Below are 22,834 nucleotides of genomic sequence, written 5' to 3' on the forward strand. Positions count from 1 at the left end.
AGTTAGGAGCGATTTTAAAAGCATGCTTTTATTTTCTCCAAATAGATGCATGTTTGGGAATCGAGCCCCACTCAAAAATCCAACTCTCGACGTAAATATTGCGCTATTTTCTTTTTGTGTTTTGCAAGAAAAGTTTATTTTGTGATATATATATACCTGTCCTATCTAGGCACTTGATTCTTTTAGGGGATTTCAGCGTTCCTTTGAGTCAAAAATTTGGTTAGTTTATTTCCTAAGACACGAGGAAAGGAAAGATGTAAACCATAATAGGCGCATATGTTACAGTAATAACACTTGCAAAAACCCCTGCTCACCGAGTGATTCTGTTCTTGAGGATTCAAACAAGCCGAAATAATGATTGCGCAATCAAGCGTAATTCGAATGCTATTTTACAGCTTTTTGATCGAGAATAGTTACTGCAGAATCGAGCACTCGCAGCGCGTGCAGCTATATACCTTTTCAGAAATCGCCTCCTGCGCGCTGTCATCTTTGTCTGCTGGGCTGTGGAACGCCTTCCAAGCATGCACTGTTGATCTGCTTTGCGGTATATCGGACGCTGCGCAGGCGTCCACAGCTCAGTGACTCGGCATTTTTTGCCCGCTCGCCTCGTTCGAGACTGCCGCTGGAAAGGTCTATACTCGCAGCATGCGCATGGTTCCATTGCGCGAGCACTTGTTCGATGAAGGTATTCCATCTGGAAAAGGCCAGGAACATGTCGCAAGGCCATGACCGTGAAGTGAACTAACCTGGGAGAAACAAAAATGGTGATCGTAGAAATTGAAGCAGGAAACGTTTTGGAACATCGCAGGAAAGAATTGGGGTTCTGTGGATATTTATACAGCGTGTAGTTGGTCAGCCATTTCAAAGTTGCGACGAGTCATTCGCTGTAGATGAGCAATTTAGCCACTGCAGTACAACTGCTAGCCTGGGACCTTTAACGTGCATCACGCAGTAGTGATACACGACCGCACGCCGGTACGATGCTCAAACAGATCGAAACGGATCGAACACAGGATCACTGGGTTCTGCAGTGCGTGCGTTCGCTCCACGTCCTCCGAGCTGGTGTGCTCTAGCCCACTCGGCCACCGATCCCCCCCCCTCAACATCGCAGGTGAGAGAGCAGTCCAGCCAAAAAACCCCCGCAAAGAAACCAAAAAAAAACTTCGCTTTCTTTCATTAATACAAAAACCTCAGGCAAAAAAAAAAGTAGAAACAAATTTACGACGTGGAAAACATCAAACAAATATCCCGTTTAATTGTTTGATACAATAGAACTAAAAAGGCAATGCACCTCATTATCAAAGCCTTTTATACTGGGTAAAAGGCTCTCCTCCTTATATACAAATTTTTTTTTTAAGCTTTACAGATTTGCTTAAAAAAGCCTTGAAAGTTACACTTAACCGGTTAATGCAAGTGAGTTATACGGCCAGGGGGACATTATGTCGGTGGATAATGTTTGCGATAAGTCCGCTAATTAATTAAAATTCGTAAATTATCTTTTTAACGAGTTAAAATAGACATATGATTCGAACTAGGAACTTAAAAAAACGCCTTCGAAAACCACTAAATCAACTCTTTTTAGAACCACTTGAAGCTTGTGGGAAACTCGGGGGCGCACCAAAGTCACCACTAGTGAAGCAGGCGCAGAGCTGGCAGTGGAAAAACGCGGATGATTAGATTATCATCGCGTTCCGCCACTGCCAGCTTTAACGTAAGAAGGAAGAAAAAAAGTAAAAAGTAAGAAAAGAAAATGAAAGCCGTTTGTAACTCCCTGAACGCCGAATTAGAGCGCATCTCTTGAGGAGGAGGAGGAAGGGTACTGAGGGGCGGGTATACCCCTCCTCCCTCCTCCTCACGTCCTCATCCTTCTTGCTACTCCTCCCTCCGAGCGGCGTCGGCGTCGCCGTCGGCGTAACCGTGAGGTCACCTGACCCTCGTGACCTCACGGGGCTCTGTGACCTCACGGGGGTCACGTGACCTCACAATTACGCCGACGGCGACGGCGACGCCGCTTAAGCCGGAAACGGGCGCCGAAGAGCTGCGCTCTAAAAATATGTATATACGGGTGGTTTCGTCTCAACTCAGGCACGAATTTGGGGTCCAATTTTATATGTTGAAAAATAAAATATATGTTTTGGGGAAAACCCTTTTGTGACAGGGAATGCAAACCGGAAGTTCGGGCGATTTTTTTTTTTTCTCGAGTTATGGACATTTTAAGCAGCCGGGGCGTGACGCAAACTGACTTTGCTCTCGCTTGTCGGAGGTGTCATGTTTCACTCCTTTCTACTTTTTCCCTTTTTTGTTAGTGCGATGTAACTTTTTTGACCACTCAGAATAGGGATTATTTATGGTCAATAATTTAATTGTGATTTTTCATCTTCACTTTTGTTTTAAATACTGTCAAAGTGTGTCCCTTTGACAATATTTGTTAAAGTTTGACCAGCTCTTCCGTGTGACCTATTTGAGATATCGTAACATATTTAGTATTTTCTGAAAGCTAAGAGTATATTCTTTCTATTGATAGCAAATATAATGTTGTGTGTAAGAGAGAAAGGGCAGTGTATTCTCGTAGAGCAAGGACTATTTCACAATGTCTGCAAATTGGAGGTTGATTTTCATAAAAGCCTAACTTCTCTTTTGGCTAATTGTTTTTCTCTAGCTACCTATTGCCGTGCTTCATAAAGTAAAATAAACAGAAAATTTAACATTTTGTTTGTATGGCGGCTATAAAAGCTTACGTTTTGGTTTTTGTTCACTTGTCGCCCAGTAATACAAGTGACTCAACAAAATACACTAACATACAATTAACGGCTCTGAAATATTTTGTAACTACCTACAAATTCCTTTAATAAAAGAAGATGCAAACGGCGAGTTATGCTAATAAAGCGTCTAGGTCATAATATGCTTAATGTATTTTTTTTTTTATTTGTCAAACCGCTTCTCTGCGACGATATTTGACGAAGTTCAGCAAGCTGTGCTGTGTGACCTAATCAATGTATTTTTATGATCTTTACATCACCGTAAAGCTCCAATTAAGCTCTTTCTTTTGAGTATAATTTGAATAGTTTGCGCTGAACATATAATGCGAAACATTTGCCTGAAAACGAATATATAGAAAGACTTGCAAGTTTAAAGTCCATTTTCTAAAAAAAAAAAAACACCTTTCATTCGTTTCATTTTTTATTTACAGTTAGGTAATATACTAGTCTGTCAAGAACTACCAACTGAAATTGTAATATATTGTTTGTATGGCCGCTATTGGGACTCGAATCTCGTGCTATGAGAGTTTTGAACGGGACATTGCATAGACGCTCAGCTGAGCAGAATTTTGAACTATGTAAGGTTTTCTATTTAAAGGGCAACTCCGGCCAAAACTAAAAATGAAATAAATTACTGGTATCGCTTTAGTGACATAAAATACGACCCCAGCCAAAATTTCACGTCTGTGAGACGCCGCATTCTCAACTAATGCCGATAATAAAAACGCGACCCGCCGCGAGCCGCTGCTCCTTAGCGGGCGGCCAGCGGGTTGCCGACATAGGTCGGCATTTTAAGCTGTCCTCACTCAAACTCACGATCACTATTTTTTCCTCAATCAGAACTCACGCCCACTCACGATCACGATTTATTCAAAATAGGATCATCACCCGGACTCACCCTCACGGCTCAACGCAAAACCAAAACTCACTCGCCGTCATCATCACGGTCGTCACGCTCACAGATCATCACGGTCATCACGCTCACAGGTCATCACGAATCATCAGACTCACAGGTCATCACACTCACAGTTCCTCACGGCCCTCACACTCACAGGTCATCACACTCACAGATCCTCACGGTCCTCATACTCACAGGTCATCACGGTCCTCACGGCACTCACACTCTCAGCTCCTCACGGTCCTCACTGTTACAGGTCATCATGCTCATCACACTCACAGGTCCTCACACTCACCGCTCCTCACGGTCCTCACACTCGCAGGTCCTCGCGGTCCTCACACTCACACAGGTCCTCACGGTCCTCACACAGGTCTTCACGCTCATCACACTCACAGGTCATCACGCTTGCCTGTTGCTTTCTTTGTGCTTTTCTTTTGTTACTCTCAAGCCTTTGGTTTGTCTTCGCGTGAGTCGTGCGGCGGGGAAACTTCTGAGCCACTAATCCAATTTGAAAGAAATGTACTATTTTAATGTTTATGCTCCGCACATTTCTACCAAATTTCGTAAACCTGGATGAATTACGAAAGAAACTAAATGCAAGCTGACTAAGGTGGGTGCGTTTAACTTTCGCCTGCTGACAAGGGCGGCGGGAAAACAGAAACGCGCCTTCCAACAGGTTACACAGACAATGTCGCACTGATTAGAACATCGCCTCGCTGTGCATACCTCGCTCATTTGTACACAGATAAACGATTACTACATATATCACCTCCGTTTCTTTTCTTGTGCCACCCACAGGTACTTCTACGGAAGTTTATGCAGAATTTATATATAGTAAACATATGGGCATCGACCCATTTTTTTTTGTGTGTGTGAGTGTGTGGGGGAGGGGGGGGGGGGGAGAGAGAACGGTTATATTAGGTAGGGTGGTTGCACGTGACGACGGTTTGAAATCTCACCATAATCCCTGTTGACAGTGGTGTCTGTCAGTCGTATGCTATTCTATGAACAGAGGCCGCGGTGGCCGAGTTTTCTTCTTACTTGAGTTGCTTCTGATTTTGTTGATCGACCGTGCTTGCCGGAGTAGGCTGCGATTTAGGGAGAATCATCGGCTGGCATTGTTTTTCAGTCATCTCGGCCTTTATAAAATACTGTCAGCATTCATTATATTGATACATGCAGCCGTCCTTGAATTGATTTCGTTTGGATTGGTTTGACTTTGGCATGACTTTGCTTGGTTTGGTTTGGAGTGGTTTGGGGGTTTGCGGCCGTCCCCATGTGGTTCTTTGTCGCGCTCTCGATCATGTAGGGCGCGCCACTTTTCATGCGGCAAACCGCGTCATTCTTGACGCGCAGTTTTATAATGGGCAATCAGTTCGTCGAACAAGGTTTCGTAGACAGATTGTTTCATCGACACTGCGATGTTTCATCGGCAGATCATTTCTTCGACATGTGTTTCATCGATGTGTCATCCGAAGATCGTTTCTTCGACATTCAATGCTCGACAGAGCTTACTACTCAGCCACCATATTACTACATTTCGTCGACACTTTTTTTGTTTGTTTTGTTTTACTCGTACGTCTAACGACATTTCTCTTTCTCTCTCTTTCATCGACGCGGCGTTGGCTCCTTGACGTCATGCGTTCTTCGCGTGTTCGCAGCGCACTACGGTGTCCGCTTCGGACAGGGCGCAAGCGGCGCAAGCGCAAATGCTCCTCACTCTTTGTACGCATGCAGTGCAGTGTGCTGTGCGTGGTGTTGGCTGTGCGCTTTCGTCGCTTACGTTGCTGGAGTGGTGCGTGCGGCGCGGTGGTTTTTTGCTCACGTATGGCCGTTTGGCCGCGTGCTCGGCCTGTCTAGCGGATATTTGTTTACGAAAGGAGCGTGCCCTATAGGGGGAGGGGGGAGGGGGGGGAGGGGGGGGGACGCTGAGGCTCGGCGCTCGGCAGCCAGACGGTCGGACGTAATTGTTGCTTTCTGTCGTACTTTTGGCCGCGTGCACACTTGACGCTCGCGAGATGCTGAATCATTCCAAACTTTTTCTAAAAGGAGTTTTTCTCGACGCAGTGGTGGCTTAGTATACCGCTCATTTTTTGTAGCGACATGTGAGGCTTATTTTGTGCCCAGTAATGCACGCGAAATTCCAAAACTGACGTTTTGCAAGTGTTCCGAAATAGGTAGTGACGTAGACGTTAATCTGTCGGTTTCGGTAGTCTTTAAAAGTCCAATGAACGAGGTATTTGCATTGTTATAGAGTCGGAGCATAAGGAGTTTGAGCGAATATAGGGGGCGCTCCGATCGATCCAACATGGCGGAAAAGAGGGGGATAGATTTGCGACGCCCGTAGATCGGTAGCGTATAAATTAAACAAAGCGAGCTGTTCTCTGTTTGTTTACGTGTGCGAGACGATCATCGCTTCAACCAAGACCTACCATGATGCTACAAATGAAGTGTTCAAGCCAGTCGAAGGCAAGCGATCTTGCCATAGTCAAGATATGTGTGCAAGTGTTCGACGTGAGCTCTCACGCTGGTGCAGCTGTTCTCAAGTTGAACCGAATGTACTTGGGTTCAAAGAAAGGTGCACATCAACAATGTTGGCGCGTTGAAACTTTGACGCGTTCTTTATCTAAAACTAAACTTATCGGTCTGCGGCTACAAACATTTTCGTTGACGTTGCTTAGACGAAGTAACCATTCAGGCCTCGCATTAAACGGTGTTGCGAACTCTTCGGTTGTTCTAGTTAATTGTGCTAAAAAGCGGTTGGATGGAAAGTATGACAGCTACAGCATACAAGGGACGACTGAGGTCTTTATCCTGCGTTCTATGTATGGAAACATCGGTATCCTTGGTGTTATATTGCGATCAGCTGGTTGCCGATCGTCCTGTTTTTATGCATAATGTAAACAAGCCCCGGAAGCGCCAATCTTATTTCGATGTGCTTTTGCACCCCTACAAGCCTCCTTTTGGCTCTTGTGGAAAGCTTTATTGTAATAGCAATAGTCTCATCGGCCGTTCGAGTTGTATGTACCACGGTGATATCTGCTGTGCGTGATGTGCAAAATATACAAGTCTGTATTAAATGTCAGAAGGAGAACAAAGGTAAAGCTTTTTTTACTTTTTTTTTTTTCTTTTTACAAAAGAGGGCAAAGCTTCTGAAACAAGAGCAACCTAAGCTGATATTTGAGTGTGCTCAGGAATGAATGGCAAAAGGTGCTTATGCTAAGTGGTAGATGTACACAGTTAATTTTCTTTTGCCTCTGCATTGTAAATTGAAAGATATGTATCAGCAGAAGGCACTGTCCTTTTGAAAATGTATTTTATTAGGGCAAAAATAGGTATTCATACACAACCGAAGAGTTCGCAACACCATTTAATGCGAGGCCTGAATGGTTACATCATCTAAGCAACGTCAACGAAAATGTTTGTAGCCGCAGACCGATAAATTTAGGTTTAGATAAAGTATGCGTCATAGTTTCAGCCTCAAACGCCAAACATTGTTGATATGTGCCTTTCTTGATGACAACTGCACCAACGTGAGAGAGCCCACGTCGTCGAACACTTGCACCCATATCATGACTAAGGTATGGCAAGATTTCTTGCTTGAAGTGAAGATCATCTCGCTACGACTAGCTACGACCACACACCGCAGCGATGCAGGCATCGAAGGGGTGCACCGCAGTCAGTCGCCGTCACCCGACGCTGCTCGTTTGACATTCACGGCTTTCCGCCCAGGTGCTTCGTTTGTACTTGGAACCAAGAGTTATTTTCTGTGCTTGTGTCTGTGCTCAGTGGCTAAATATGGGCCTCAAGAGCAGTTCTTCAGGCTCAATAGCATTCGCCGAAGAACTTGCGAAGAAAATGCCACCCAGGAAAAAAAGCACGAAGACACAACGCACCAGCTTGGTGGACTATGCACTGGTCGCGGAAACCAGGCCCTGCGGAGTATACACCAAATGCAAACTATCTAAAAAAAACATTTTTAGGCTCAAATTGGCTTCTGCGGACTAAACGCCCGGACACTGCCTGTTATCATGCATTGTATATTCACCACTGTTTGTTGCGGCTTGAGACTGCCTTCCTGTAATGATGCAGAGGGGTCAACTGAACCTTGAAATAAACATATTTAAGCACATCTAGACACGATGTTCCTTAAAGCCAGATGGTCAGGGAAAAGGTGTGCCATTACCGAATTTGCCAACAGCACACCAATGGTCATAATCAAAACTCACCGAGTCAATGGGCGGTTTTCCACCGCATTATTGCCGTGTAATCACCCATTTGGTCCATTAAAAACCTTGAGGCTGTAGCCACCAGCACACCCATTCTAGATCTGGAAAGCTTATGCTGTAGACGAAATTCTCGTATCATCACATTTTTAGCAAACTGAATGGTCCCACCTGTTACACTTTTAGCTTTGGAAGTAAACCAGTTCACAATACCACCAGTGGCATACATCGTGCCAAGCATTAGTGCCGCGTGTGGCAGCAAAATGTCCTAACTAGGGAAGCAAACTTAATCGATCGTGTTGATTAAAGCACCTAGATACGGGAGAAATTATCAATCAATCAAAGAAGGACCCTCGAAAGGGAAGCGTCTCGCCGAACGAACATTACTTTTTATTGGGCGTTCCGCAATGTAAGGCCGAAGACAGTCACTCCGTGATCGGTACAGAAGCATTTGCTCAGTAGTCGGTCGTGCGTGATAAAAACAACAGCAAAAGCAAAGGTGGATTAGAAACGCGATACATTCGCCTTCGCACGGAGTACTTAAACTTAAAATCGTGTCAACATAAAGCGACTATGGCCCGCCATGCTAGCAGCTATATTAAATTTCACCCGTGTAGTCGTCACACCCGTGCACCAAACGAAAGCGTTGCTGCAAGCCCCTCCGCCGTCAACTTTGAGTCGCTGTTGAGTCTGAAGAACTGCTCTGAGGTCCATATCCAACCACTGAGCACATACACAAGCACAGGAAATAAAACTCGGTTCCCTGGATGAGCATCGTACCGGCGTGCGGTCGTGTATCACTACTGCGTGAGCACGTTAAAGACCCCAGGCGAGCGGTTGTACTGCACTGGCAAAATTTCTCATCTACAGCTGGGAGACTCGTCGCCCCTGTGAGGCAGACCAAGTTCTAGGCTGTATAAGCATACCACACAACCCAATTTTTTAAAACTCGGTTCCAAGTACAAGCGAAGAATCCGGGGCGGAAAGCCGTGAATGCCAAACGATCTGCGTCGGGCGACGGCGACTGACTGCGGTTGCGCTCCTTCGACGTTTGCATCGCTGCGGCGGGTGGTCGTAGCTAGTCGTAGCAGATCGTGTCAGCTCTGTTGCTCGTACCGGAACACTAGAGCCGCGTAATATTCTTGCTGCCGAAGTTTATAAGCCTACGTTCGTGGCCAACGCATTTACACAAAGCCAACGCCCAGCTAACCGATCCCCCTCTTTCTCTTTCGGCGGCCGGCCGCCAGGGCGGTGACATCGTCGCTGAAACTCCTCAATCGTCCACGTCGTCTTCTTTGCCATAGGGCAGCTGACCGATTCTACGTGCGCGAGCTCTCGCTGGAAGCGTAATCCTATTTATATAGTGCTCATCCGTGTGTACTGTAGCGAATATTTCAGGCCCAACATATCAACAGTTTATTGTTATCAACCAGGAAAACGCAATATCTGTAAACACCCCCCGACAAAGAAAGAAAACGAGAGCTCGCCGTTCGCTTTGACCAACGTTGGCTTTGATCAATAGACCGATCTCACCAATCGTCTACAGCGTGCGTGACGCAGCCATAGTTGTACTTCACAGGAGGCAGCGGTAGTGCACGAGACGGCTCGTCTCGTGCACTACCGTGGCGTTTACCCTCGTGCGGAAAGACCACAGTTCGCGCAATTCATTGCGACAGAGGAGGCATTGCGAAACTGGCGATGAGGTCGGTCTATTAGCCCAAGCCCGGTTCACAAATCTGCGTTTCGAGCGACAGAAACGACAGAAACAACACGAACGACATGACAAAGGGGACGATTATGTTCGTATTGCAGAGCGTGACAGATAATGCAATGAGCAGCTTTGTCAAGCAATCATGTGTCACGGTTGTCCCGGTGTCATGTCGTTCATGTCGTTTCTGTCGTTCCTGTAGCTCGGAACGCAGATGTGTGAACCGGCCTTTACGAGCCTACTCTGATGGTACGCTTGAACGTCACGGAAAATCGGTCTCCTCGCCTTTTCGAGGTGTCGCCACGGGTAGAAATACTGGCGGGGTATTAAGTGATTTGTTCGGCACACAAGCGTCACTACAGGTTATGACTCTGTCAACATTGCCTGAATCCTATTCTAATTGTAAAATAAAATATCGAAGGTGTCTTCCCAGTCACAATGTCCGCCTATATCAAAATCGAACTTGGCGGTTTTTTTAAATACAATATTTAGCATTATTTCGCGCATTAAGTTCCCGGAAATTAGCAGCACATTCGGAAAGTTGAAGTTGAGTGTTTTTTTTTTTTTTTCATAACTCGCGGAAATGATGACAAACGGTTTCTCCGGACATTCAGTGGCACATTCACAAGATATATTATAATTTATGTTGCATAATTATCAAACCCGCGGCCTTTCTGTAACCATCGGTTCGAGACAGATTCTCTGTCGCTCGGTTAACAAGTGTTCATTCAACGCAGTAGCGCACTTCAACGACCCGCTGATCTATCTTGCCGTCCGCTACACCATTGTAAAAATTCATTACGGGCTTGAATCATCGCGATATGTGTCATATGCCTTCCAACGATAAGAAGTGTTTCAGAATTGAATTGTAAAAGGTTGGTTATCAGATATATTATTTTTGTTTTACAAGAAATTCTTGCCTCACTCTGAGCACCTATGCATTCGACCATAACAGCGTAAAAAAAGAAACATGAATAAACAACGGCCAAGGGGAGCACAGCTTCACGCACGAAGCCCGAGAAGCCCGGGCAATTGGCGCCTCGGAGTCGCGTCCAGCCGGCGCGCCGGCAACCCGGCCGTGGCCGTGGGGCAGGCGCCGCGACGTTGCGGCCACTGCGCGCCTCCGTCACCGAAGGCACACGGCACACGGCGAATTCTGCGAATCCCGATGAGCCAGTAGATTTATTGGAGTAAGACACATGGCAGCGTGGCAGCGTCTCACAGGCGTCCATTCTAGATGCCACTTGTCTCTATGCGACGCTCTAATTGGCCCACGGAGTCGTAGCTTCCACAGTTTGCTAAGTGTGCCCATAGGCAACCAGCCCAACCAGCAATGCAGCTTGGAAGTTGGCAGAAGTTGGCACGACACGTTGCGCCATCTAGCGACTGAAAAATTAAACAAATTGGATAGTCCAGGACGGCCTGGGTCGCGAGGACTGTGGGCGGGCGCATTTAGAAACCACGTGTGAACGTGGCACTTTGGATCGGCCTGAGCCTTTTTAGAACTGTTTTTTCATAAAATTAAGTCTCAACTTCACGTCTCTATGACCTTTCCGGCTTCCTGTGACGTCTCTCCTAAGCCTTGAGTTTCCCCAAAAATAAATGCCGCTATTGCTGCGTGAAAGACTGCCACGGTCGTGCAGGTGACCCAAGCGTCAGACTTTACCGCTTCCTTTTAAGACCTTGGGAAGCGACACGGCGACAAAGTGGATTACTGGAGTGCGATGCATCAAGTAAGTGGATTTTACATTAATTGTTGAAGTGAACAAAAATAGATCTGCAGGCTTGAAAAGTGGTATGACAGACTCCTTTTGCAAAATAACGTATTTATACTAGTTTTTTCACGAGTCTCTGAGACAAACCATTTAGAGAAATACAGTAGGAAAAATTGGGCCGATTGTTGCTTCGCTTTGACGTCGAGAATCAGGCGATCAGGTCTTCAAGCGAGATGCCCTTCGACCTGTTCCGGCACTCGTAGTTGTTGGCGTGCATTTGGTTGCGACCGCGCGCGCCGTTCGGCACGCGCGGTCGCAACCAAAACTTTTTAAGCATGCAAGTTTTTAAATAGTGGATTTTCGTAGAACAAATTTTTGTTTGTTTCGGCTACCAAATTTAATGCTGAGTCTGGTAACAAATGTGACGGCGTGCAGAAAACAGTACGCAATTTTTTTTTCTAGAAAAAGCTCATGCGAAGCGTAAATATCCTTTTCACACGCACACTTTTTTGCCTGTCGCCAGACTTGTGCACTGTTCTCTAGCACGGAGAGTTTGGTTCTAATTACCCACGTTTTATTCAAGTGTCGTGGGGGCGCCGGGAGAAGAAGAAGACGGTCGAGCAAAGCGCGAGCGGGGGCCAGCCGGCGAGGAAAGAGGAAGAGCGTGCTGCACGAGGCTGGGGCCGGGCAGGAACGATAGAGCCGTTCTGGCTGGTCCGGCCCATGTCGGTCCCCGGAGCGTTCCACCAGCGAGCTTCGGATCAGGACCGGCGGAAACGGCGAGCCTGGCCTTATCGGCCTAGTCCATTGCGATCCAGGAGTGGTTCTGCTGCGAAACTCTGGCTGTGATAGCCCAGAACAGCTAGCGTACGCAGTGCGTGGGAAGGACGATCCGCAGGCGTGGACACGGACTCCGACTGCCAGCTATGAACGACGGGCGACAACTAGGGTCGGCGGGTCCGGACTGCCGGCTCTCGAAGACGGGCAACCGGGAAGTACAGTAAACCCATTCGCTGCCTTCTCGTTGCGTTGTGTCACTTCCTGGGAGACGAGCGAAGCACAGACCGATCGGGCGGCGATTATTATAGAGCGACGCCGCAAGCGCACGAAGACAGTTCAAACAGGTGTCCAAATGACAGCTCCAGATTATGCTCTGAACACTTGGACCTATCAAGGCTCCCGATGGTCTTAAAAAACCGCATAAAATAAAAAGGGACATGGCGCGCACGTGCACACGGGGACTGCTGAAATCGGGTTCGTCGCCGCTCGCCACGGCCCGACGGGCAGACTAGCCACTGGCCGACCCATTAAGAGAGACCCCTCCGCTTGTGGCGCCGAAGGCAGCACTCTCGTGGCGCCGCCTGGCCATTGCCGGCTGGCTGTCATGCACTTGCGCCATCTTGCCCCAAACAACACTTAAAAGCATGATATCGCACAATGTGAAAGACCTCACTCGAAGCTTCGATCGATCATGACACCGCCTTTGTCGCACTTCCTGAGTGATGACTCATTGCGAAAGATACGTTGAGGTGCGCGGAGAAATAAAATTCCGGGTGCTGATGAGGATCATGCGAGTCATTTAATTTTATTGCAGCTGTGCGAACGTTATAGTTGACGCAATCATAAAATTCTTTGCCCACTGACACCAACTTGACAACAGGAACCGAAATCCACACGAACCTTTCTATGCCACAGAGAGAGGAGCGCTAGCCGTTTGGAACGCTTCCCCAACTCCGACGTTACCGCGCCGCCTCGAGGCGCCGTCAGTCCGTTGGCGTCTCGCCGTCTACCGTGAAGCGAAGAGCGAACGCCAAGGAGAAACGAAAGCGACCCCCCCCCCCTTTCCTCATACCCCCTCTGCCCTCTACAGCTGGTTGAGACATTGCGGAGGGCGCTGGCAAGGAGGAGCCTGCAAGAACAAGCAGCCCCCCTCCCCACTCCTCCGCCCTCCACAGGAACCGGCGCGTTCACATGGCGAAGGAGCAGGCGAGCGACACCCAAACCAACCCTGAAGGCCCGAACCCCACGCAGTAGTTGCGAAGCGAGAGTCTCCTCGCCCACTAAGACGGCCCGGGAGCTCACGTGACCAACCCAGCTATGAATATACCAGCGCTCACCGCGACTCATCATGGCCATGGTCCTCAGGCTCACGCCATCACGCAGACTAATGCGATCACCGGACCCATATCCACCCAAAGACTCGCGTCTTGATTCAGGCTCATGCTCATGAGCCTCGAAACTCACAATCACACTCATGAGTACTTCACTTAGCGCTCAAGCTCACACTCACACTCAAGAGTTTTAAGAACTAACAATCACACTCACGGTCAAACTCACGTTCATGAGTTCGTAGGGCTCACACTCGCACTCAGACTCAAAGAGTTTTAAGAACTCACAATCACACTCACGATCAAACTCACGCTCATGAGTTCGCAGGGCTCACACTCGCACTCACACTCATTAGTTCTCAGAACTCGCGATCACACTCGCGATCAGACTCACGCTCATCAGTTCTCAGGACTCACACTCACACTCACACTCATAAGTTCACGTAACTCACGATCACACTCACACTCACACTCACAATTTTTAGAGACTCGCGGCCTCACTCACGATCACCTTAAATCTGATGGTGAGCGTGAGTGATCGTGAGTGATCGCACTCATGAGTGAGAATGCCGAGGTATGGTTGCCGATCGCTAAAGCAACATTGGGCCGTGATGTCAACATCGTTCTCCTTTTTTCCTCCGTTCCGGACGGGCGCACGGCGCAGCCGTCGCGCGCGCTTCTTTGTGCCGCTACCACCGCTACTTCGGCTTGTAATTGCGTGTTTAGCCGTTGCTTTTACCTGTAGCCCGTGTAGCTTCGGTATAGCCTTTTGTTTATTTGCTTGTGAGGACTCCTAGACTCGTTTTAGCGAGCAACTCGGTGCGCCCAAGACTGCCCAGCTGTTCCTCGAAAGATGCCGCGTACAAGTTAAAGCGCTGTGGGCTGCTCAAACAAGCCGCTGCGCAACCCGGAGCTGCTTTTTCACAAGTTTCCAACGGATCGGAAATTGGAGAAGGTGTGGGTAAACGCTGTTCGACGAGTGGACTTTGGAAAGCCTTGGACGTTGACCTCCAGATCGAAGCTCTGCTCCGATCATTTTTCGCCGGAGAGTTACGAACGAAACCTACAGGTGTTGGTTGGTTGTGGCTTGTCAGCGAAGGGGTCGAGGCTTAAAAAGGATGCTGTGCCGTCGCTCTTTGCCCATCGTACATGTACAGAAAAGGTAAACATGATAAAAGTATCCTGATCAATAAATAAAACAGTCATTGTCAAGTGCAGTGTTGAAGATTGAGCATTCACGCTCCATTGAATGTCTGCTGAATAGGGAATGGTGGGCATGTAGAGTACAACCACTAACTAGCTCCAAACACTGAAGTTTGTAATGAAAACGAAAACAATGTTCTGCTTTGCGTCACTGCTTGTTTACTACGCAATCTCGTTCGTAGTATTCAGGTCCGTAACGACTACTAGCGAACAGCCGGCGCGTGAAGCTCATGCGATATAAACATTCGCCTCCCAATCGTTCGAACCCGTTAAGCAGCAGTATTAATTAACATTGCGCTTGTGAATACCACAAGGGACTTTAAAGAAATGGCGAATGTTCGATTTGTAAGTTCAAACTCTCTAATTTGCCCGAGTTCGGCTGGAGGTAAATATAATATTTAAAAACGCAAAAAAAAAAAAAAAAAAAAACTTGCTTTAGTTAAAAGTTACAAAGGAAAACTTAAAATCCTATGTATTCTAATACAAAAAAATTGTTGCGGGTGGGGGTGGAAATACGGAAGGAAAAGAAAGTGTTCTCACCTTGCTAACGTTCTCTGTTTTCCTTTATCACCCACAAAAACTTTTGCTAGCTTTGAGAAGAAAATGACTGCCCAAAGAGGTTCTTTTTTTTTTATTTCTACAAAGATTCACTACCTGGACGAACTTATGTGGTGAACTACTGTCGTAGCTTACAAATTCGGCTTTTACGCGCCTGAGGAAAAAATAGCGAAAAAACAGACGTCTACAGCTTGACACACGTCTGTTCGGTTGTCGCGGAACGCGCCGGAGAGCCTCAAAGCTTCGTGTCTGGGACTGACCCGCTGCGCGAAAGCGCCAGCACTGTACGTCACTGGCAGCGCGGCGTAGAGCAACGCCGCTCCATCCACGGAGCACAGATGACAATTTAGGCCTAGCGACGAGTGCGGGAGACCGCACGCACGCCGACAGCTGCCGAGTACGGCATCGAACGAGTTCACTCTTTTTCCAGTCGCTAGCTTTTAACGAATACGGCACGGCATAGCGCACGCGCGGCGGCGGCCGCCGAGTACGCCACCGAACGAGTTGACGGGTTTTCCAGTCGCTAGCTTTTGGGTATACGACTAACTCTTGCTACATATGCCGGATAACTACCACGTATACAGAATTAAAACAAAATCAGCTTACCATCTATCTTTAGACGGCTAGCGCAACAGAGGTAGGTGCCGCTTGGACTGCGTACTCGCTGAACGAGAACGATCTTGGCGTCACGTCCACATAGCGGGTGATTTCCAGTGTTGCCGGAACCTCGAGCGGCTAGTTTCGGTTTTGTCGGCCGCGCCCCAAACAAAACTTTGAGACGTCGATATCTTTAAAACTACGCACAATAACGAGAAAAAAAAAATTACACCTTGCAATTCAGGGGCGCTAACTGCACTAAAAACAGCCATAATCCCAAAATCGAAAGTATGGACCGGAGTTGCCCTTTAATGTTAGTACTTACCTCAATATTTGAGCGTAAAAGCCAATGAAGCAACAATATTTCTCCTAATAATATTTATTTACTTGGCACTGGCGTGATTTGCAAGGTGTGTGAGCTTCGCCCTATGTATTGACGGAGAAGATACGTAACATCTAGACTCGCGGAGAAACTTAGGTCAGGACGAAAACGTTTAAGTAACCCGGCATGAATCACTGAAAATAGAAATGAATCTTAAACACATGACTAACACATTTGAAGCCTTACACGCTACGAAATGCTCGTTATTTTACAAAAGAGCCCGTATGTGCACAAAATAACCCGTTCTTCCTAAGCGTCAGATACTAAATCGTGCATATGTATATGCAGTGCATATCTGTTGCACATAAGAAAATATGACAATTACATATCAAGTTTGGTCTTTCAAACTCAAAGCCGAAAGCAAAAGGCCCCAGAGGAATTCTCTAACGATCTGCATTCCCCCGTATTGGGAGGAAGTAAGCGCTGTGCCCGCACTTGTGGACACGGACTTCTAAGTAGCTTTTTTTTTTAAGTACTCTACTCCAAATTGTATTAATGTTTATGGTTGTATATTGAGGTAACTGCTAACCGATGAGTAGAAAACCTTACACAAGCCGAAATTCTGCTCAGCAGAGCTGTGCGAAGTCCAGCTCAAAACGCTCATAGCACGAGATTTTAGTTTTAATAGCTGCCATACAAACAATATATTACAATTTCTGTTGGCAGTTCCTGATGGACTACTATATTACCTAACTGCGAATAAAAAATAAAAGAAAAAAAATATTGGGTTTTTCAGAAAATCGACTCCAAACTTGCTAGTTTTTCGAAATATTCGTTTTTCAGGCACATGTAGCACATTATATATTTATAGTAAAATATTCAAACTATACTCAAAAGAAAGAGCTTAATTGGAGCTTTACAATGATATAAAAATCGTAAAACTATCTTGATTAGGTCACACAGCAAAGCTTCCTGAACTTCGTCAAATATCGTCGCAAAAAGGCGGTTCAACCAATAAAAATAAAAAAAAAACATTAAGAATGTTATAATCTAAACGCTTAATTAGCATAAAAAAGCATATCTCGAGAGTGTTCTCAAAAAGTTATATTGATGTAGCGCAAAAAGTAGGGAAAGGGTTGGAGTGAAATATGGCACCCCCGATAAGCTGGAAAAACGTCAGTTTCCACCTTGGCCGCTTCAACGGTCCATAACTTGAGAACATAGAATCCGAGAAACTTGCCGTTTGCGTCTCCTTTTATTATATATAGGAATTGCCCGAGAACACGTATACTTTTTTTTCTAAATTAAAAATTCGACCCGAAATTTTTCTTACTTTGGTCAAAAATATAAGATTTCCGCGAATTCTGAGCCAGTAATGTCTCACAGTATTTGCGCATTATATTTTCAGTTAGGAACTCGACCCAAGGAGAGGCATTATTGTCACGGTTCATAAAAAAAAAAATCAGCTCTTCCATTTTGGTGAAGGAAGACCAGCGAAGCTGTACAATGGTGGGAATGAAGTAATTAATGGCCGCCCGCAAGTCGGCAAGCCAGAGTGGAGAGGCTCAAAAGGCTGCCGCCATCTATGAGCGACGGCGGCAACAAGACAACCCCGGTTGTCTGGTTGCCCCCGTCGCTCATAGATGGCGTTAACTGTCCCGATCTCAGTGTCAACAGGTCATTTGAGGACGGATACGATCCTGGAGAAACTAGCCCTTAACTGCTCCGTTTGAAAACTTTCTCTAATCTTTGTAACGACACGCAGGAATCTCAACGCTTGTGCCCCTCAGTACCGCTCATCGGACGTACCGCCACAGAGGAGCTCAAGCTGGGCAAGTAACGCTTTGAACTGTGAATATCGACGTACATGAAAGAGTCCCTGAGATCTCAAGAAACGCAGGGTGCGGTCTATTATGTTGACGCTTCATGTCTTCGGCGTTCTTATCGGTGAATTCTGCAATCTCAATGGCTGCCAAGCGATAACGGAGCGTTTTATAGTATTCAGTGCGTGCGCCAGGCTGCACATGCGCGTCGTCGCTGTGCGCCAATCAAAAACCGCATGCAGTTTGGGCTCGGCGCACGCGCAGCGTGGAATATACAACGCTAACGCAAACGTGCAGTGCCATATCGCCACGAAAAGCGACCGCCGAAAGGGAGAAGGTGGAGCGACAGACAACCGATGAGAGGAGAGCGAGAGCCACGTGACTGGCGCCCCGCTGCGACGAGACGCCGAAACACGCTCCCGAGCGAACAAGTGTGTTTCGGGTCCTCGCCACTGCAAAAGCTGTGCGCTGACGTCCAGGTTCCCCCAGAGCCGTGTATTGGGAGAGTTTGGCCATACATCGGTTTGAATATATTCAAACCGATGTATGGCCAACTACAGGCCTCGAAACAGCCCCTAGCGGTGGTCGTGTGCTCTAAATATGTAACACGACTAATTTAAGCCGTTTTAGCGTCGCTAGAGTGAAAAAAGGTATAACTCTCGTTGACTTTAAACTTGGCGCATGTGAGGTTTTCGTCCCGTCCATATTCAACGGTAGAATGAACGAACGTGCACTCCAAACCAGGGCCGACTTGCTAGAAACAAAGTCTCAGCTGAGACTGGAGGAAAGAAAGCACTGCCAAAGCCAGCGCGCGAGCTGAGCGGTACTCAGTCGGCGTCTCGAGACGTTCGCACGCTCCAGCCTTTACACTGTTTTCTTTCAGCTTGTCTCAGCTGAGCCGCTGTTCTACCGAGCCGGCCCAGAGCAAACTCTCACCGAGACGCCGAAATTGAACGCCTCTATTTCACGCATTAAATGTCGTTTGCAGTATTGTGACGTCGTGGTCTGCTGATTGGTCGACGTGTGTCGTCCTTTTAGTTTACGCTCTAACCGCGGGGGCAGTATTCGGCGCTGGCGGCGGCCTTTGCTTCACCGATTGGCCAAACTCTCCCAATAAACGGCTCTGGGTTCCCCGAGAAATGGCTTTTTAATGCTCTGTGCTACCAGATCCTCGCGCTCCAAATCTGCGAACGGGCATTCTGTGGCTCCGTCGTCGAAATGCCAGGCTTTGTGAGTATCGAGGAGGCTAGCGTTTGCTGTACTAGCTCCACCTACAGCGCGAGCTTGCTGGCTACCGCAATGCTTCTGTTGCGCGTGCCCGCGCATTCACACTTGTGTTGGCATGGCCAGTAAGCTCGCGCTGAAGGCGCAACACTAAAACTTATTAGTAAGGTGCTGGGGACTCGCAGCGTACGGTCTGCGTTTGTGAAGCAGTCTGTTTTATACTGAGCTCCGTCATTCGCTGGGGTGCTCATGTTGAACATGATGGTAAACCTGAGACTGGGCTAGGAAAACGTAAAACGAAAAGGAAGACAGAAAAAAAAGAGCAGGTAACGTCTCAAGTTCAGCTACAAATTGTATTGTTTACACGCCTTATATGTCACGTTCCCAACGCCGTCATTACAATCACCACAAACAACAGTGCTTCACGGAAAAAAGAAAACAATTCAAATACACACCCCAAAAGAAAAAGCTTTTAACAAAAACTGGGTTAACTTGTTTCACACCAGCTCGCCTGCACTTTGGCCATTTTTCTTGGCCGTAATTTGCTGTATCCGTGTTCTGTGGGAGAGTGAACTCACAGATGTTATCTTTAGAGAGCGTGCTTTGGGTAGGTAACACCGTTGTTCCTGTTCTTGTTTGTCGCAGGAGGCCACACGATTCCTGAGGGAACCAATATTGGACTGATTCTATACGTGCTGCATCGTGATCCCGACGCCTTCCCAAGGCCAGAAGAGTTCGATCCTGATCGGTTCCTTCCCGAAAACTCCGCGTCACGTCACCCTTTTGCGTTCATACCGTTCTCGGCTGGATCCAGAAATTGCATCGGTACCAACAATTGTGTATATCCTTAACATGTCTATATGTATTCATGGTAGGAAGAGCGGTGCAACCATTCTCTTACTTCCAGTAAATACAATTAGAGTTAATATTCGACGTTTGTAAACTACGCGTAGAGCCCTGCGCGAATAACGGTTTGATCGTCCGCATTTGTTCCGCATTCGCAGACGTTCTATCCGCACTAGAACCGCATCAGCAATGTTTTAAAATTATTGAGATAGCATCCGCGTACTTTGAATCCGCATTCAAACCGTATCCGCGAAATTCGAAACCGCATCCGCGAAATTCGAAACCGCATCCGTCCCGCAATCCCAGCATTTATTTTAAAGCTTAAAATCAAACAAAACTAAAAAAAAGGAGGGCGATTTACAGTGTATAGGTTGTTTGCTTATTTTTGTACGAAAACTCTACCGATTCACAATATGGTGAAAGTCAATTAATCGCATTCTCTTTTATCGTGTTCATAATATAAGCGGTCATCCTTTTAGAGACACTTCTGGTTTCTGCAAAGGTGAGCGATATTATAAGATCGCCCTGGGAGTCTGCGACACCTTGCCCAGAAAATGCGCCCAAAAGGAAGTCAATTTCAATATTTTCTTTCTGCTTAGTAACACCCACTTCAAGCACACGCACATTTTTTAACCATGAAATTTAGCAAAAAACAAACTAATAACAATCTCTCGCTCTACTCAAACCAAACAATAAAAATAAGTGGGAGAGGACAGGCAATCACTCACCGTAGCGAGTAAGGCGCGAGTACACCAAGGAGGAAAAGAGGCTTCTACTTTCTTGTGGCTCCTACGTTTTGGGTTTTGATCGCCCAAAGACGTCTTCCGCCCTTTCCTCTGCCAAACAAGAACACGCTTTCCCGGGACGATTGTTGCCCCTGCATTCTTCATTTTTCCTAGGGAGAACATTTCTGGTGAGACAGAACGCTCTAATGCCATCCTTGGTGAGAGTCAGGTCTTTCTTGGTCTAAAGTACAGTTTCCTCCCCGTTTGGCACCTTTTTCCTAAGAGTAATTTGGTCCAGCAAAGCATTCGATGATGCACCTTCATAGTTTCACTCACTTATTCACTCTACACTCTGCGGTCGCCCACGTTTATGAACCGCGTCCGAAAAAAGAAAGAAAAAAGAAAAATCACATCTTGATTTGCGGATTTCCTCATCCAATCCGCGATCCGCCAAATCTGATTCATTTATATCCACATCTCCCAGTTGATTGTGGATGTCCACCGATGATCCACGGGCATTCCGAAGATATTCGGGGCTCAAATTATACGTTACTTTTTCTCTCTACGCAATAAAAGTCGCAGAAGGAAAAAAAAAATATATATGGGGAAATTCAGATAGGCCTGTATCTCATGAAATATTTTAATCATCAGCATATATATTTCAGATAGTATTTTACTTATATATGTCTATTATTTAAAATATACATTAGGCATCTGAGTAATACGATAGTCGCGATATATTTAGGCAAACATGGAGAAAAATCGAACAACTAAGAAGTTCCAATTAAAAAAAAAGCCTTTTTTTAAATTTGGGTATCTTGTTATTTGTATTTTGGCATTCATTTCTGTTAAAAATCTGCTGCATTATTTGATAGAGAAAGAAGACATAACTCCCCAAAGTGGTCCTTTTTCAAAGCCTACACTTAGCAGTGCCCTATACGAAAAGTGGCTCCAAGTTCCCGTTTAATCAAACTGGAGCACAAATGAGGTATTCTAGCAACGTTGGATATAGCTGACGGTTTTGTTGACCTCGGATAGATGGCGCAACTAAACCTCTGTACCATAAAAGTTTTGTCGAAAATCTCAGGTTTTGACGCATTTATTTTTATGTTGGAACAACAAGATTTATAGAAAGTTTGCCTTTTATCGAGTAGGTATTTGCACAACTTGCTCTATTTTTACAAGTCCCATTTTGACGTCACGCCGCGGGGTTCTCATGTCCGCCGCTCGCGGCTGCAGGTCGGGAAATATAATTTTTTGCCTCGCAATTTTGCTGCGGAATCGCAACATTTCCAAGCAAGGGGATGTGTTTTCTTTCCTTTGTGACAGGAAAAAGAATGTCAAAAGTAGAAGATGCAAATTATCGTTAAAATCGTTGCACAGCTCCTTTCAATATTTGTTGCCTCGCAGGTCAGAAGTTTGCTTCGATGGAGATTAAGATAATCTTGGGCCACGTCCTGCGGTCCTTCAACTTGCAGTCGGTGCATCCTCGAGACAAGCTCCTAATGACTGTGGACACCGTCCTCAGAACAGCAAATGGCCTCAAGATCAAATTCATTCCACGAGTGTCATGAGCGCTTGTAGAACTTCAGAGCCTTTTTGGTTATTTAGAAAATACGCTGAAGGTCCTTTTTCTACTGTGTTTTTATAAAATGTGGAAGCAACATTAACGCTCCTAACGTCTCTCATAAATCTTATATTGCCGGGTGTATGACCGGGAGGAAACATTTCTCCGTTCTTTTAAAATATTAATGTCTGTCGATCCTTTTCCATCTGCAACAATATATCAAAAAAAGTTGTATTTTTTCCCTTTAATAACAGCTATAGTTGAGAATATATTAACACTTGAGAAAAAGCACTGTTAATGTATTGCTACAGTGCTAACCATGAAGGTCGGACCAATAAGGCATTCGCTTCTAATTATGCATACGTATGTTTGCAGCACTTAGTTTCACCATACGATGGATCGCAGTGGTCGCCACGAGCCATCAGAGTCAGTCTAATACCACGCGAGTGTCATGTGACCTTCCGAAGAAGCGCAGTAACGCGCGAGGAGTGCAGTCACGTGGTACACTCAGAGCACTGAATGGGCAAGGTTGGCTCGTAGCTTCCACTGCAACCC

General features: G+C 46.4%; 1 protein-coding gene across 1 annotated transcript in view; it reads left to right on the forward strand.

The window, feature by feature from the left end:
• LOC115329998 (cytochrome P450 4V2) overlaps window positions 1-22,286 on the forward strand; it is a 34,849-nt gene extending 12,563 nt beyond the window's left edge. The window contains exons 9-11 of the mRNA XM_040222383.3: window positions 17,860-17,926; window positions 19,787-19,966; window positions 22,123-22,286. Of these exons, the coding sequence (XP_040078317.2) occupies window positions 17,860-17,926; window positions 19,787-19,966; window positions 22,123-22,286 (411 nt within the window). The remainder of the gene's footprint in view (window positions 1-17,859; window positions 17,927-19,786; window positions 19,967-22,122) is intronic.
• The last annotated feature ends 548 nt before the right edge of the window (window positions 22,287-22,834 follow it).

This window comes from Ixodes scapularis, unplaced genomic scaffold (assembly GCF_016920785.2).
Source record: "Ixodes scapularis isolate PalLabHiFi unplaced genomic scaffold, ASM1692078v2 PGA_scaffold3__209_contigs__length_174095766, whole genome shotgun sequence".
NCBI classification, from domain to species: domain Eukaryota; kingdom Metazoa; phylum Arthropoda; class Arachnida; order Ixodida; family Ixodidae; genus Ixodes; species Ixodes scapularis.